The 17878-nt window shown below is 42.3% G+C and overlaps 1 protein-coding gene across 2 annotated transcripts in view; it reads left to right on the top strand.

Annotated features, from left to right (window-relative positions):
- EDAR (ectodysplasin A receptor) overlaps positions 1-17878 on the top strand; it is a 72195-nt gene that overhangs the window by 48478 nt on the left and 5839 nt on the right. Inside the window, exons 5-10 of one of the 2 annotated variants that reach the window (XM_054187737.1) lie at positions 4446-4531; positions 14685-14771; positions 15906-16034; positions 16123-16197; positions 16515-16587; positions 17299-17458. In XM_054187737.1, coding sequence (XP_054043712.1) covers positions 4446-4531; positions 14685-14771; positions 15906-16034; positions 16123-16197; positions 16515-16587; positions 17299-17458 — 610 coding nt within the window. The remainder of the gene's footprint in view (positions 1-4445; positions 4532-14684; positions 14772-15905; positions 16035-16122; positions 16198-16514; positions 16588-17298; positions 17459-17878) is intronic. The other variant, XM_054187744.1, reaches the window with a different exon arrangement.

Below are 17878 nucleotides of genomic sequence, written 5' to 3' on the forward strand. Positions count from 1 at the left end.
TGTGCTAAAACAATACATTTATAATGTTTCAAAAGCATTGGTGAATTTAGTGTATCACAAGACATCATTAATCTTACCGAAATCTCACTGAAGAAACTGTTGGGAACAACTAGAAAAACTGAAATTTCTCCTCTTACTAGAGGTGGAAAGGGAGCAGCTCACGTACCCAAGCACAGGTGTACAGTGCCTTTTTGGGTGCTCTAAGAAATCCAGCGTGGCCTCCAGCTGCCACTTCAGATGGCCGCCTTGTAAGTCCCGCATCCCACAAACGAGCTCCATGAAGGTGCCTTGGATACTCTGTAGGATCCATGGTGGCACTACAGCTTGTTTAGGAACGTAAAATATCTCCTCTCCACGTGTGACCAGCTGGCAAATTCGTCAGTAGTTGACAGAATTAGCTTACATAGCTGTTAGGTGAGATTGACCAAGGCATTTTAGTCTCTCAGGGTCCTTTCTGCCCAACAGAAAGGGGTCTAAAGAGCTGCTAACGTGGCGTGTGTGCTGTTGTTCAGAGTCAGAACAAGTTCCAGGGCCGGCTGAAGGCACTTAAAACAGATGCTGTTTAAGTCCATCTTTTTAATGGTCTCTTATGCTCAGTATAAATCTAATAGCAATGGTGAGAAAGCAATTGCTACATGGAGTCTGTTAGCAATATATTCTTGACCACCTTACCTTCAAAGTCTGAAACCCAAGCACGCGTTTGCTTTCTCAACATTTTTTGGTTTTGGTAGGGTAAGTAAATACTCTAAAACACAACCTCACCTTACATACCTTTTCAGTTTCTGCCAGTGTGCCTCTTTGGTTTAGAACCCTAATTCCTACTGATGTTTGGCTTTTGTGCATTTTGCAGACGCTGTATAACCCACACTACTTATAGGGCAGGAAACCCTGTTAAAGAGGCCCTGCAAGGTTCCAGGTTTATTATATCAGTGAGTCTGTGTGAAATTTTCACAGTTTACAAATAAAAAGGAGGACTTGTCTAGCTGCCAGCCAAGCAAACTGATGATGTGATTTGAAAAGAGCTCCCTCTTGACTTCCCCTCATACATCATAAAGAGCAAGAAAGTTAAATAGTGGCCACAGTTGCTGTTTTGCAATTTTTGTCAGGACTAATGAGGTCACCCAGGTGGGAGCGGGGTGCTAGCTGAAAATAATCAGCTTGCACAGCTGGTGCTTGGGGAGTAATCTCAAAACATCATGTTTGCACAGGTGTAACCTGTAGCAGAAACTGGTCTGCCGGAGCCTGGCTGTGTGCCGCTCTGTGGGTGACTCTCAGGTCCTGGGATAGTTTGGAGAGGCCAGCAGTTAAGGAGAAACACCCTCTTACTCCGAGCACGAAGAGATTAAATTCTCGGGATAAATTAAATACGGGCTAAAAGAAGCTCTGAAGCTGCCTTGACTCCTTGTGCATCTTAAAGACCCCAGGGGTTGCTCCTGTGGGGTGGTGGGGGAAACGCAGAGCCCCTGGACCAGAGCAGAGGCTGACTGACTGGCCACCCTTCCTCGTTGCCCCTGGTGGCAGAGGGACAGCCAGGCGCCTGGGTGAGTGGCAGCTGTCAGAGTGCTCCCTTCCCCAGGCAGGAAACCTCAAAAAGCCCCCGGGTCAACGGGAGGGGAAAAATAAGGTTTGCTTTTTTTTTTTTTTCACCGTTATTGATAATTAGTTTTAGGGAAGAAGGAGACCTTTGGTACAAGAGCATGGGTCATCCACTGCTTGTCTGTGTCCAGGTTCCCTTGCATATAAAATAGGAATAAGACTATTTGTCAAGCTCACAAAAAGCTTGCAAGACTATGACCAGGGGGGAATTTAAAGGCTTAGCTCTGGAGCTGTGATCCTCAAAACCAAAGTTCAGCTGCCAGTGAACTCTGGAGTTACCCAGACCTAACCTCCTGGGGCACTGCAGGCTTCATCCTCTGCTCCTCCCCAGAAGCTCTTCCATCATGGTAAACAGGACAGGTCAAGAATGCGGAAATTAGGTGCGACTCAGACTATTTCCCTCACTGGGATGATCCATTAGGTGTTCCTGTAGGGTGACTGAAATCACGACCAACTTGGAGCAGCCACAACGTGTCACAGCAAGGGTCTCTCTAGCCTGGTCGTCTGTCTTCAGGAGCGGCCATAAGTGAAAACCCACGGAGGATTAAGAACAGGGCAAGCGTATATGATAAGTCTCCTTCATGCTTGGAGGAACTGCCTGGTCTCCTCACAAGATGGAATTGCAAAGGGAACATTTTCTTTTAAAATATAGTCAGAGATGCTTCCGCTACTGCCGCTTCCCCTTTTTATGTGTTTGTCCATGGTTTCAGCAAATCCAGGTTCAATTCTCTTCTCTGAGGTATGTTAAAAGAAGGAACGAGCTCTTCCCTTTGTTTTCTGAATGAAAAGACAGTGGATTTCTCATGAAATGAAGTCCTTCCCTGCAGTTCTGGATAAGGCAGCAGCGCCTCCACTTATGTGCTCATCACCTCCCTGTTGTCTCTCTACAAAATGTCCCCTGCCGAGAACAGCCCCCATCTGTCCCCCGCCCAGTCCCAGGTGCCCTGGTCCCTGCAAGGGGGTAGACCTAAACCTGGGGCGAAGTCCCTGAGTGTGACATGACACCACCAAGATGAGTCCGAGATAAACGACCATGGTGTTAAGTAGGAAAACGCTTAAGTCTGTTTTTCAGTCTTGCCTTTACTCTTGCATTTTTCCCGTGACACTTCAAAATCTGGGCCTGGCAGGTGCTAAGGAAGGAGGAATAATGAGCCTCATAGTGGAAGAGTAACACCATGAAAATTCATTATTTCATTAGTGGGCCACTTCTCCATAGTTAGTGATATAAAGGGATCGGATATTTCCAATATTGCCTTTAATATTTGGTGCATTGCAAAGTAGCCAGAAACACAAATCTGTTGCCAGTACTTTGTAGGGGTGAATCATTAATGTTTGCAGCTGCAGAGGTTCCTACTCATGTGAGCGAACAGTTGCTTTCCACGAGCATCCTCTTCAGTTTTCTTTATGTGTCCTCCACCATCCTGCATTGTGGTGAAAACCAAGAAATATTCCACCAGCTTGATTTAATTAACTGTTGGAAGGACTGTTTGTCTTTCCTAAACCACTGTGGCTATTAGACTGTGGATCCTAACTGTCCTGTATTTTCCTTTATAGATTTATATGTATTTTTGGCCTGCCACTCTTTTTTTGTGGTTTGGCAGTCGTTCCCTGCTTATTTATTAGCCGCTTCACGAGCTACCATTAACATTACACAGGCCCCCATAAGAGTGGAAAGATGAAGTTTTGCTCCTGAGAGAAGGGTGAAGTGGCAGATGGGGCACAAGAGACATTCAGAAGAAAGAGTGAGGGCTAGTCTTTTAAAACCAGTAAGAAAGAAAGGAGGAACCACATTCAGTTTGCCTGCTCTCTGAGGTACCTCCGGCCCCCAGCCCCATCCTCGCATCTCTGCGTACTCCGTTTGCTGGACCCCTATTTGTAGGCTGGGTCATTCATTAATGGCCAACTGATTTTGCTGGACAGTTTCAGCAGTCATTTCCTAACAATGCGTACATTTTCCAGAAAAAACGTACTGCACATGCATAGACAGGTACGTGAGAGCGGAAAACAGATTCCCCATTGTGTAAAGTGTCTGTTATGTTGAGTCCCTGTCCGCATAGAATGGATTATGAATTTATTTATTTCTTTGTTAAAATTTGTAGTGACTGTCAAGTGATTTGTAAGGATATATCCATAACATCAACTGTGTATGATTTTGATGTAATTTACTAATTAGCATGCCTGTGGATCCAATTCTTGCATTAGCAATTACCTTATTTCAACACTAACTTTATTAGCAGCCCAGAACTTCAAATAATGAAAACTTTTCCTTCTCACTGTAATTCCACTATCAAGGACTAACTTATAAACCATACAGCAAGGAAGTATTAAAAAAAAAAAAAACCAAAACCTCTCTGTAAAACCTAATCTGACTTTCCCTGTAATGGTGGTGTTTTCCTGTATTTTTTGTTCTCATTTGGCTCAGATTTGGTTCTAACATTAAGGACATTGAAAGAAAATTAGCCAACCATATCCAATTGGTGCTCTTGCCTGAAAGATTACTGCTTCAAAAAATAGCGTTCCCTTATTTTGAAAAATCTTATTTCAGGGCATGCTGTAAACTGCAGCTTGAACTCAGCAGGGAGAATAATGTTGTTTTAGGCAATGATACTACTTCTTGTCATGTAGGCTTGATGCCTGATTAACTGCCTTTTAGGAGGAAAGGAAGAAGGGAAACACTGTCTCTATTCAGGCAGCTTAAAAAAAAAAAAAGAATAATCTTTGCATCAAATTGCTTATAAAAGTTTTTTTTTTAAATGATTTTATCTCAGTGTAATTGGTTGCTGCTGAACCATGCTCAGTTGTAGCATATTAATTTACACTGTTTTGCCTCATCTTGCCCTTCATTTCAGTTACTACATGCTGGAAAACAGACCTCGAAACATATATGGGATGGTTTGCTACTCATGTTTGTTGGCGCCTCCTAACACCAAGGAATGTAAGTGTTCTGCGATTTCTATGCATTTCATCTGGTTTTGACTAGAAATCATCTGGAAGCTCAATATGAAGTCCTTCAGCGATGATTATTATGTTCAAACAATAACTCCCTCTCCAGTAAAGCGATTTCTGCTTCCAACTGGCCTTGCCAACACAGGGACCAAATGTTGAACATTTGAGGGGGGGATCAGAACCCTTGATTTTAGGACCTGCTATTGTTCGGTTGTGCTCCAGTTTTCATCTGTTAAGGCACCCCATACAGGATTACTATGGTTCCTTAAGCAGTAGGTACAGGAAGTCACAAAACTGTGTATTTTTTTAATTCCGTTTCAGTTCAGCTATGAAGAAAACATGGGAGACTTTATAGATCCCCGTAAAGGTGCATCACACCTTTTCATATCCTTTCTCCTTTATGCTCCACGTGCTTTCTCCTTTAGGGGGTAAAGAATGTGAGAAAAAGGGAAAATGAGGTTCTCTCTGAATGAACAAATTACTTCCACACCCCTTCAGAGAATCTGGAGCAGATAAGGAGAAAAAGCTTTTTTTAAAAACCAACCAAACAAACCAACAAAAACCACACAAATATGGGCTGTCCCCCAGAGAAACCCGATGCATCTGAAACAGATGTCCTGTCCGTGTCCTGTTCTTGTAAAAGTCTTTATCATGAAAAAGAATTGCAGTATTTTGCCTGCTTGATATGAAAGCAGAGGTTGACACAGAAGTCCCTGAGCACTTAGTTGTGTACATAAATAGCAATTACTGAGTTCAGATGCTGATGAACTGTGTATCACTGGTGCTCTGCGAGCCACTTCAAAGGGGGATAGGTCATTAACAGCTACCACCTTTCCTAAAGTGCCGGAGCTCAGATGAGCCAGGGGATAATTACCACCTCACACAGCTCCTGGTGAGTGGTGACAGCCTGGCTGGAGGCATCTCCCTTGACCTGTCTGCACGCAAAGGGGCTGATCGGTTCTACAGCCTCTCACCCGGCTTGGCTGCAGAAACCCACCCGGTCCCGAGATGTGCACCTCTGCCTGAGACAGAGGGAGCGGGCAAGGGCAGGGTGAGCGTGATTTTGGTGAGACAAGGTCCATGTTAGGAGGTGAGGTAAAGGTGCTAGGGAGGACCCGAGTGTGAGATGTGGGGAGAAGGGGGAGAGGTAAGTGAAAACATGAGGTTAGGAGTCTCGGTGGGAGATGAGGTTATCTGGTAAAAGGATGAGGATGCATCTTCTGCATGCACGGGCGGGCTGGCTGCCCCGTTGGTGGGAATACAGCCATGCCGGCTGCTAGCCCATAGCCTGAAATGAATCACTTCCTCAGCTCTGACGGTCTGTCTCAAACACGTGCTGCAATGGGTTTTTAGTAGTATCAAACATGTTGTAGCTTACTGATTTGGCAAGGAACGACCAGAAGATCTTATGGCTATTACTCAAAATCTTTGTCTTTCATAGCATATCTGGCAGATACTATATATAATGTGCTTTGTTCTGTGGGGAAAGTATGAACTGCAACAACTGATTAACCACGTGCAATTTTTCACTTGACAAACACAAGAATAAATATATATTATCTTTGGGAGGAATTTAGGCAGGCGCATAAAACAACAAATTGGGTACTAAGGCAGGAGAAAACATTAGTCCTAGAAAGAGTAAACATTACCATTTTAATCAAGTCTATGAAACCAACCATTTGATTACAAGTGTTTAAAAAGTAGGAAAGCTTCTTAAAAATCAAATCACCAAGCTCAGGTAATTTAGTCTAAACCTCTGGACCCTGTTTGGGATGGCAGCTCCCTAATTCATAGGCAGTAATTTGTACTCCAGTTGGAAAATCAGTCTTGCTGCAGGAACCTCTTGAAAAGCGCACTGTTGTTGTGGCAGGCAGCATAAAATTTGGTATTTTTATGCTGCCAGGCAGCATAAAATCAGCAAAAATAAATCTTCTTTATCTCTCCCATGTTTCACTGTCATCAGATTATACCAGTCAGAGCAAAGAAAAAGCATCGTGTCAGTGTGGCACAACTGCCTCATTTTTTGAGGTTTGCAAATTCCAAATTTGAGCACATACCCTTGTTAGCATGCCATTTCTGATCCTTCTGATATGAAGGATAATATCAGTTCTTTGATAAGAATGGTTCCTCTATGCAGAACAACTTCTGTGTAGCAGCGCTCCTCATGCACCCCTCTGGCTGTCATGGTGGAGGACCCAGAAGGCCTTAGAGAACACCAAATGGTCCCGGGCGTCTTCCCTTCCTTTAGTGAGACTTCAAAATAACACTGAACAGCCATTAGGAACTTAAACTTTGCCAGGGTCCCTCTTCCCTAGAGCTGCCCTTTCTTCAAAGTGTCCTGCATATGGCACCACGCTGGAGAAGGGTGACCCAATGGGTTGCAAGGTACCAAAGGTGGCAAATTACTTAAAAATAGGAAACTGGGAGTGACAAGCTCGGGCTTTATACCTCTGGAGAGAAGAATGAGGGCAGATTAATCCCATTTCAGGCCTTCATTAGGTTTGAGACAGGGTTGGAGGACAGTTGTGCTCTCCTTAGGTGGAAAAATACCTTGCTGGGGAAGTGCCTGGCCTGTGTGTTATGGAGGGCCAGAAGGAGAGCAAAGCATGGTTTGTGTGCTGCTGCATGGAAACCTGCTCAGGGAATTTGCCTGACGATACATTATGTCTGGCAGAAAAGTGTTTGGGTTTGATCAAAGGGTAAACAAATAGCTTTCAACTCCAAGAGCCTGCTGTGCAACTTTCATCTCCTACACAGTCAATAAACCTTGAAATGGCTGAGGAAACAAGATGAACACCCCGAGTCCCAGCATCTGGAAACACTAGTGTAGAAAAGACTGGAAGTGAGAAAGGGACTTGTGTCCCTGCCCACGGCAGGGGCGTTGGAACTAGATGATCTTTAAGGTCCCTTCCAACCCAAACCATTCTGTGATTCTGTGTTTCTGTGACTTAAGACAAAAATAGCACAAAATAGCATCGAAAAGAGGGGGAGGAGAAGGAGACATTTCACAGAGGTCTGACATATTTAATTGAGGCAAACGTATTACCAGGTTATGGCATTGAAACTGTCTCTCTGGACTGAAGGATGGGAGCAGTCTGGGAGGAACACCGGGCTTCAGCGGCAGCTTGTGGGCAATGGGCACGTACGGGCAAGGGGCTGTGCGTATGTGAGCATAAGGATGTGTGCTGTGTAGCAGGAAAGCTTTTTCTTACTGGGAAAAGGGTAAACGTCACCCTAAAGACTGCAGTTTTTCATGTCTTGTGCACCGTGAAACACTTGTGTAAGACTTCTGGGTAGGAGCCTCGGGCCTGGTCTGCCAAGCACAGAGGAGCACAATGCCAACCCATCGGAGGTGTGAGGCCTTCAGCTGTGCATGAAGCAGATCACGGGCCACCAGTGACCCATTGCCGACAGTAAATTGGGGTGTGATGCCCCTGTGATAAATAGCAGCACTGCAAAAAGTAGGGGAGGCAGGTTTCTTATGCAAATCAAAGAATGAAGGTAATGAGCACCAAACCACTTTAAGATGTGAATTCCCACAGTTAATGGTGCTGGATTTTCTGTTGACACCTCTGGAAGTGGAGTTACTTGAGGCTTCTGACTACATTGGGTGTTTGCGTTGTGGTTTTTTTTTCTTTTATCCCATGTAAAAGTATATGCAAAAGAGAGAATAGTTAAACCTACATGGAGCTTCTCTAGCAGAGAGGTACAGTTGCTGCTGCAAGAGATTTTGTCTTTTAGCAGCTGCAATTCTCTATCAGTTTATGTATATTAACTCTGCTCTTCTGTTCAAACTTTGATATTTGCCATTCCAGTTCAAAAATGGTGGAGGAAAACAAAATCAAACCCCACTGCAAAAATTGAAGAACTTTGAAGTTGTATTTACACAATTACGTCAAATATGTAAATCCTTTTCCACTCACAGATTATTGATCTAGAGAACTTCAGCAACTGATTGGGGGTTTTCTTTTTAATCTACTGTATATATTCATAAGTTTGCATGGGCACAAAATATTTTTTTTCCTCTCATCTTTTTTGCTAGTTGTAGAGATGAAAACAGATGCAGTAATCAACCTGTGTAAGTTTTCAAGTTTAACAACTACCGATGATGGCTTAGGAAAATTAAAAAAAGAAAGAAAGAAAAAGAAAAAAAAAACCCAAAGGAAAACATACGTAGTCAATTTATTTTTTAATTACCAGAGAGCAAATGGCATCTAGAAACGGAAAAGATAATTTTTATTATTGTATCATCAGAACTTGAAAAAACTAAACAGATGAGATGGAACAATTGACTAACAAGCTGACGGCTTCGTGTAAGCTGTAATCGCGGGGGGGTCACGTCCACACCCGTGTGCTGAAGACGGAGAACTCAGCCTCCTTAATTGAAATGCTTAACACAAACAAGCCTAATGCCAAGAACACTTGTATTAGTGAAAAATAATTCTTTCAGAGATTTTTATTTTAACTCTCCATTCTTTGTAATATCACTAATTTTCTTTCCGTGCCAGTTTTGTCCTTTTGTAATACGATCAACGTCAGGACTTTTTTTTCCTTCTGTTTCAAATTACACTTACAAATGAATAGGCTTGTTAGCTGGAGCTAACAAACTTTTTTTTTTTTTTTGAGTTGTTTGATCTCTGAACACCCCATTCCTCTTCACATGTGGAATGGGAGAAATGTCGAAGGCAGCGCTTTATTGTTCGCCGGTGGTATGGCCTAATTCTCATCCCCTTAGGGTTTGTCTATATTAGGAAAGGAACCTAATCTTAGGATGAAATTGGCCTCAGCCATAAACCTTCAAGGGGAGGGTTCCGAGAAGCAAATATGGGGTTTGCTGTCTTCAGCTGCTGGGAAGGCTGGGCCCAGGTATCGCTCAGGAAGGCACCTGGGCCCAGTGCAGCTCTCCTGAAACAAAACTCCGGTGGCTTTGATGTTCTCGGCTGTGCCGGAGATGCAGCTCCCATCATGCAGGTTTCTGCAGCATCGCTCTGCCCAGACGCAGGAGCTGCAGCACCTGCAGGGCTGCAGCTTTCCACCACTTGTACAGCCCGGACACCAAGGAGCAGCGGCTCCTTGCGGGTCCTTCTCTCCTTTCTGACGCTTCTAAAGTCACCGTAGTAGGGGTTCAACAGCAATTATTCCCTTCACGTTGCATAGAGAAAGAGGGCATCCTGCTGAATTCCTGGAGGTGGGCTTCATTCATGAAGCGTGTGCCTGTGACCTTCCAGTACTGTGCGGTGATTACAGCTCCCAGGGCATCCTAAACAAAGCTACAACAGATGCAAACAAACTGTCGGGCTAAGGCTACGCAGCCTATAATCATCACTACTTCCCTGCCGGGGCGAAATAAAAGGAGGAAGAAATAGAACAAGCGGAGACATTACAGAGAGCACAACAGCATAAAACATTTCCTTATATGTCTGAAGAGTAGTGGTTACTTAGAGTGAGAATGACCAGATCAAAAATAAAAGTCTGGGGGAACTTTGCTATTCCCATTGTGAAAAGGTTCACTCTCAGGAATTAATTTATTTTGTGCTCTTCCTGGTTTAATAACTACCTGCACTAACTAAAGTATCGACCTGCGGCTCCAGCAAACGTTAGAGTAACTTGCTTTGGAGTATTCCGTATGTCCCCTGAAAATAAAAGACAGTAAAATAAAGAGCAGTCAGGCAATCCTCCATTGTCTAGCATATGCTCTGTTGCTACCGCTTTGCAGTATTTTCAGAGCTGGTTAATGTTTGGTTACTGAAGTCACGTGTAGACGCCTCAGAGAGTGGGTTGGCTTTGACTGCTGCTTCACCCGCCATGACTTTCTGAGCACGCAGGGTTTCCACGTGCAATGTTGTTTCCTTACGTTTGAAACCAAACCTTTCGTGCAAGTCCCTGAGTACAGATTTACATTAATTTGAAAATTCTGACCTCTGCTCTCTAAATAGCTGCTTCTTTATTTATGCCTAGGTTTACTTATAATCCAGTTTTCAATTACTTTGTCAGCCATAAACTGTCTACCTCTATTGAATTTCAACTCAATATAATTTATTTTTCATCTCATATTCTGGGCTGCTAGTTATTTATTTGCCTATATGTGCTTTATCTGACTTCGCTCCCATAAAACGGTCTCAGTGATGGGACTCGCAGCTCAGCTGGCAGTGGCGAGCGTGCGTTGCCATTCATAAATGGACCACGGCTGTGAGAAGGGGGATGCATCAGGAGAAAGCAAGCTCCACTCAATGGCAAGAAATAGATTCGTATATACACCAAGACATTTTCGAAACACTTCTTATTTCGGGATCACTCTGATAGTCTGTTGTATGCACGCTTTGGGTGTTTTTATAATATGTCATTAAGTATTAAATAAACTTCAAAAAAAAAAAGCTTTTGCTGGCTATGAGCAGCAGTCCTTTGCAGGGACCAGCAAGCTGACACCCACAGCAACATATGTCAGGAGCACATATGGTCTCCTACTGCACCAGATTTTATTCACTCACAAACACTTTGCAAAGGGGCATGTTGGTAAAACCTCCCCTCCCTGCGCCCTCCTCCTCTCACAGATCTGGTAGTTTTGTCCATCACTTCTTCTTGTAAACCTGTCTTGAGACACACGAACAAGTGTAATGGTCCTGTTGCATAAAGCAGAAAGGTTCTTTGAAACGAAAAAAAAAAAATTATTTTATTGCCCAGCATTTGTTCGCCGTGAGGACAAAAGGCTGACTGCACGGCAATTTAAGTTAAAGCTATCTTTTGAGCTAAAAACCCCCAAACATTCAAATATGAATACAAGTTCAATTGTTCTTTTAAACAATAACTATGTTTTTAAATGAAACTGTATTTAGACTCCAAGAAAGTTATAACTAAATTACAATTTTTGAATAAAAACGTTTATAAAGCAAAAGCTGACCAAACTTCAGTGATAAATTTCTTTCCTAATGTCTTTATCACATTCCTACAATATTACTTACAGGTGTCTAGGAATATAAACCACTCCTTTGCACAGCTATATTACAGCTATCAGTCTTTTCTTGTGCTTAAAATAGAGTTGTTTCCATATGTTGTGCTGTAGCACCTTAGGATGTCTCTGCCTGAACTGTGTCTACGTCTTTATAGATTATGTAAGTGTCGTCTATATTGGAACCAGAATTAATAATGTGATTGGGATGCAAAACTGGATGTGCACAGGAAGAACTGACATTGCAATCACGGTGTACTGCTGGACGGGGAAAAAGCAACAGCCATGAGTTCGGTTTCTTTTTGCGCACACAAAGACGATACGGACTGAACTCCTGCAGAAGCTGGCATTTTTGGTTCCCCTTGTAGCGCAGGTGCACGAATTGGCACTTTCTTCCAACCCACATCTAAAGAAAAATCTTGGCTCATAATGAATATGCCAAATTATTAAATTTGATAATGGGCTTAAAATATGCATAACGACTAACTCCCACCTAGGCATATGTAAAAGGCCATCACGTTCTAGCACCAGCCTCGATTTTGCCACAACAAGCACTAGAGAACACCAAAGCGGTCCCATTCCCATGCAACTCGGAGGAAATTCTGCACGTAGGCTCCGGAGCTCACCCTTGTGCTCACTCTTGTGCATGGGAAAGGGGGGTGTGTGTGTGTGTGTGTTCGGTGTGGGCGACGTGCCGTATCCTGATGTGGGGTAGAGCTGGGTGAAGCGTGATGATGGTGCTGAATGAAGAACGGGTGGCCTTCCTCCTTACCGTTCCCGTGCCACATGCTGCTGCGTGAGTTCCCACCTTGGAAGGCTCGCCTTCCTTGAAAAGGAAAGAGACACGGTGAAAAAGAGGTGGCTAACAATACCGAATGATTGAAAGATTGATTAGGCAGAAAATACTTCAATGACTACGTATCTCAGATGAAGGGAAAGAGAGAGGGGGGAGTTTGATAAAACTTGCTTGTGGAGGAGACGAGCTGAAGCTTGTTCGACAAACTCCAAGCAGAGGGAGCATGGCTCGCCTGGGTTAACTGAAAGGCGGTGTAAGAAAAGCTACTGTTGACTTGTTGCAGCTTGCGAGGACTGCGCAGAATTGCAAGTGGCTGTAACTGGATTTGCCAGGGGGACTGCAAGGATAGGCGTAAGCTGGGTACCTGTGGACATGAAGGAAAGTATCGGGCTACAGCATTGGCCATTTACTAAATTTCCTCCGTTGTCCAGCCCTGATGAGTAAATATATAGGTCGAGACCAAGGGTGATTCACTTCACTTTTGTGAAGAATTGCTGAAAATTTAACAAATTACCTGTCTTTTAATCTCCAGTACATGCAGATGATATCTTCACGCTGGTGTCTAGATGTTCTACTGCTACGTTGCAGTTTCTGGAGCTCATAACCAATTCTTCCTAGAAGGAAGTTTGTCACAGAGAAGGGACCCAAGGCAAGACTTACGTAATCCGCCTGTCACTTACACAATATGAAAAGCATCTGAATTAACAAATTAGTATACGAAAACATTTCCTCAGTTTGGAAAAAAAAAAAAAAGAGCAATTATAATAAATGAATCCGCTTCCTTCCAACAAATGAGGTTTGAAAGAAGTTTTACCATTGTTAAAGAAAATGTCTTTTAAAGACATCTGCAACTCATACTTTGTGGCCACTTTAAGAGCGTACATTTCTCATTCACTACATGCAGCCACGTTTTATGTTAGGTAGTACCTTTTTTTTTTTTCTTTTTAGAAAACATTTCTCTTAATTTGAAGAACATGTATATTGCTTTGTTCTTAACCGTGGAACATTTCTCAGACCATTCCAGACCACTTAATTTCCTGACAAGTTTACCTGGTGGGTTTAAATTTCTCATAATATTTACCAGGTCAAAAGAACGGCACGGTTAGTTCTCAGCTACTCTAGCTGCCAAACTAGCTTGTGGAGCCGTGTGCTGTGTGCACCTCACCAGATGACCAGGACCGTCTTTTGCCTTTAGGTCTGCTGAATTTAATTATCGCTGGACCTTTTCCATAGACAGCTAATACAAAGCAGGAGGGATTTCATACCCCCTCCAAGCCAGAAGATGTTTTTCAGTGTCTGCTGATAGCAGCTGTTGCATAACCTGCTTACCAATGATATTAAAGTTTACATGAGAATGAAGAGAATGTTTTCTCCCAAGCCTAATGTTTTTATTCTGTTTTGGAATGCTGTGCCAACACCGTCCCGTATGAAAGCATTCCCATCAATTCCCAAGCCTTATTCCCAGTAATACCCAGTATTGTCTGGTATTGTCAAAATATGTTAATTTATGACTTGGTTTACTGCTTTGAAAACTTGGTGTATGACACCATCTGAACGATGAATATGAATTTTTAAACTTAACTGTAGAATTTAGACATGGACAATTGGACAATCTCACTCCTCCGCCAGCGTGAAGTTCTTTAAGTTCTTCATTTCACTATTTTTGTGGATTTCCCCCCTCTCCAGAATATAGATTTGGACTGGAAGGGGGAGTTGTAAGAAACATACTGCCCAGATAGATTGCAGGAAATTCTAATGTTCCCTGTTATGATAGTTTTCTACTCCTAAAGACATTCAACACTATTATTTGTCACCTTCCCTAGGTTTTCCTGTGGGGTCATGAGGGTTGGCACACCATCAGAGTTTCACCATAGAATCACAGAATTGCCTAGGCTGGAAGGGACCTTTAAGATCATCGAGTGCAACCATCAACCTAACACTGACAAAACCACCACTAAACCACGTCCACTAAACCGTGGTCCTGCTCCTGAAGGATGCTTGTGGGAAGCGCTAGTTGGCCGAATCTACCAGCTGGGACTTGGGGTCCACAGTTGCAAATAAGGGAGTGGGGGTTGTAAACAGTTTGAGTCATCAGCTGGACTCTGGAAAACTTTCTGCTACCCAGGACAGACTGGTGATACGGGAATCTATGTATTACAGTTGGCCCTGTGCGTGTGTCTGAAGATGCTTGGGTTTCTTCTAAGTCCAGAACCATTTCAGGAACTTTGACTTCTTCCCCTCCTTCTAGATGCTTATGCAAAATTGTATTCTGTAACACAATTTTCAGCATGGTAGAGATGCAATCAAGCTAAGTAAAGGTTCTGTTTAGTTGGGCCAAGCTATCGCTTTGACTGGACAAAGTAACTGTGGAAGTTTATGGCATTTCTGTTTCTATTCCAGGTGCGGGGGCTACCTCTGGCATTTCAGCCATTTTCCCAAGTACCTCTGGCACAAGCACTTTCTCGCCTTACCAGCATGCTCACAAAGGTAAGAATGCATTTGCAGTTTTAATTTAGCAGCTGTTTTGAAAATAGCATCAATAAAGTGCAACCAAACTGAAAATATCTATTGTGAATTTAATTGCCGCTATTTCCAGATTTCTGAAACTGCTATAAAAAATAATTCAGAATGAGCTTTTATTTCTTGGTTAATCAGCACCGCTGTTTTAGTCAGACGGACTTAAAATGGATTGGAACTGTACTCAGTAATGCCAGCAATAAATTTAGCTCATTATTTGTAGCCATACAGAAATGGCGCTATGCCTCAGCGAAGCTTAGTTTAGAGTGGTGAAAATAATTTAAGGCGCAAATATGGCCGGTCTCTTATTGAGCTAACATAAACAGTTCTCCAGCATCATTATTAAGTTTTAAAAATACGTGAACCTGGGAAGACACAACAGGAAAGATGCAATTAATGAGGTACTGACATTGTTGATCTTCCTGGTATTGTCCGGAAACATGATCGTGAGGATCATGTTTTCAGAAAAATTAGTTTTCACGCATTTTAGCATATCTGACATTTTCTGCGTCCTTTTGTGGCTTTTCAATTCTAGTCTTTCGCATGCAATTTCTGCTTCTGAATACCTTTTCACATACGTTATTTTAAATTCGCCTTCTAGCCATGCTGCATTTACGTCTTGGTTAGAAAAACATCAGTCTGTCCACATACGCATTGGGTTCTCCTTTTTACTGCAAAGCTTTTGAGGCAGCCGTAGTTATCAATGGTCATTTTAGCTCTCGTCCCAGTTGTTTTTTTTCCTCTTCGATGCTGTTTCACAGAATAGTGTTAGGAAAGTTACTGCTCTCACTCACATATAGCTTCCTGTATTATTTGCAGATAATATAATTACCTACACCTTTGTATCTGATGGATCACGTCATCAAATATTTTTATGAATATGTTAACTGGTTATTGCAGCATAAATATCACAATTTTGAAAAACTGTTAATTACTTTCCCTTTAAGACATAATAGTAACTTTTTCAATGTTTAACAAGTAACCAAGTGTCAGATCAACTAAACGAGTATGCAAAATGTAAATGTAGAGCAGCCCACAAACTGTTAACTATTCTCTGATGCTGAGTTGCTCCTTTATGAAAATATTTTTTTTTGTTTATTCCAGCAGATCTTTCAGGACAAGGACATCTGGCTACAGCTCTTATAATTGCAATGTCTACCATTTTCATAATGGCTATTGCCATTGTCCTCATCATCATGTTTTACATTGTGAAAACAAAACCTTCTGCTCAAGGTAATTGTTCAGCACGTGACATTTTAGCTGCAAATGCTATTTTTAGATAGCTTCTGAGAGTAATTAGTGTTATATTTTTATATTCTAGCCTGTTGCAAGAGCCACTCAGTAAAAAATGTGGAAGCTCAGGCTAACACACAGGAAGAGAAGAAAGAAGTGCAAGGTATAAGTTGCTTTAGTTTTCCTTTTTCTGTCCAAGACAACTTTAGGCTTAAATACTCTTAATGCATTTCTCTTTACTACAGTTTCTCCTTTGAACTGTATAAAATCCACATCAGTTTACTAAAGAATTGTGTGTAATAGTTTTTATACTTGTATACTTCTTATATAAGAATGTCACTTAATCCTCTGATAGCAATTAAAAAGGTAGCAGAGAGATTTATGTTTGCAGTAAGTTTGCTGGCAGAACTAACTCCTGAGACAAAACTCTGGTTTGGAAAGTCATTACCAACTTAAATTTCTCTAATTGTTGATCTGCAGATAATGTTGTGATATTCTCTGAGAAAGAAGAGTTCGAAAAACTTACAGCAACTCCAGCTAAGGCTGTTAAAAGGTGGGTAAAAAATAAACACACTTCCAGTTTGAATGAAGTGGGGAGCGGACATACCATTCATCCTGGTACGGAGGAATACATGAAGAACAAATTAGATGGGTATAATGGCAGCAGGGAAAAGACTAGATGCCTTAGTAGACTTTTTTTACCCTCTAAGAGAGCATGACAGAAGTTACCAAATAGAGACCTGTGTCCTCACCACTCCCTCTGTGTCCAGTTCATCAGCTTTTGGGGCTCCATCTCCTCCGTTGAGAGGTCCATTTTTGGGACCTGAGTGTTGCTCTCACGTACATGCCCTTAGTAAGGTTCCTGTTCGCTTCCAGGCAGGAGGAGCAAAAATAGCTGCTCCGGGCCTCAGGGAAACTCCTTGTCCATAGCATCATCTGGGTGGCACGGTGGGATAGTTTTCTTCACTTTGTGTCTGCCTGGCAGCCAAACCTGGCTGGGTAACATGATAGAGGTGGGCTAAACACTGTCCTCAGTGGAAAATCCCTCTATAAAAGAATTCTTGCAAGATACGCGTGACTGTGTAACTTGGTGGGCATTGTGCATGCAGCCTGTGCTGGTGGGGGTGGTTACATTTCGGAGGAAGGACATTATAAGACATGGAAAACATCATTATTCCATTACTCTGGGATAGCAAAAAGGAGATGACTGGAGTCAACCCTCCACTGCGGCTCCACTGAGATAACCGTATCTTTAATTTTACAGCGAAAATGATGCATCTTCTGAGAATGAACGACTTTTAAGCCGCAGTATGGATAGTGATGAAGAAGCTGCGGTTGACAAGCAAGGGACTCCAGAGAGATGCTTGTTATCTTTAGTACATTTGGCCAGAGATAAATCTTCTACAAGCAATAAATCAACTGGGGTAAGGCTATTTTGAGATTTAAGAACTGAGAGGATTTTTAGGTGTTTTTTTTTTTTTTTTTTAAAAAAACAATATACCAACCCCCAAAAATGCATTATAGTGTGGAACAGTCTAATTTACAAGAGTGTCTCCAGACAAATTTATTATAGAATCTCTTTTGCATAGTGACATATATGAACATATATACTGTTCAGGGATGAAAAAACCCAAATTTCCTACAAGATTAATAACTTTGATTTTTGAGTATTATATTTTACAGTCTAAAGAAAGAAAAAACAAATAACAGCAAACCCCCAACATAGCTAATGCTAAAATAGCTAACCCCGGTGCTACATTTACCACAGAAAATCCAAGACAGCAAAATAACGTAGCCGCTTGGCTGGATTCATACGACCGCATAGTACCTTGACCTCGTAGCAT

The sequence above is a fragment of the Rissa tridactyla genome, chromosome 1 (genome assembly GCF_028500815.1).
Source record: "Rissa tridactyla isolate bRisTri1 chromosome 1, bRisTri1.patW.cur.20221130, whole genome shotgun sequence".
Lineage (NCBI taxonomy): Eukaryota > Metazoa > Chordata > Aves > Charadriiformes > Laridae > Rissa > Rissa tridactyla.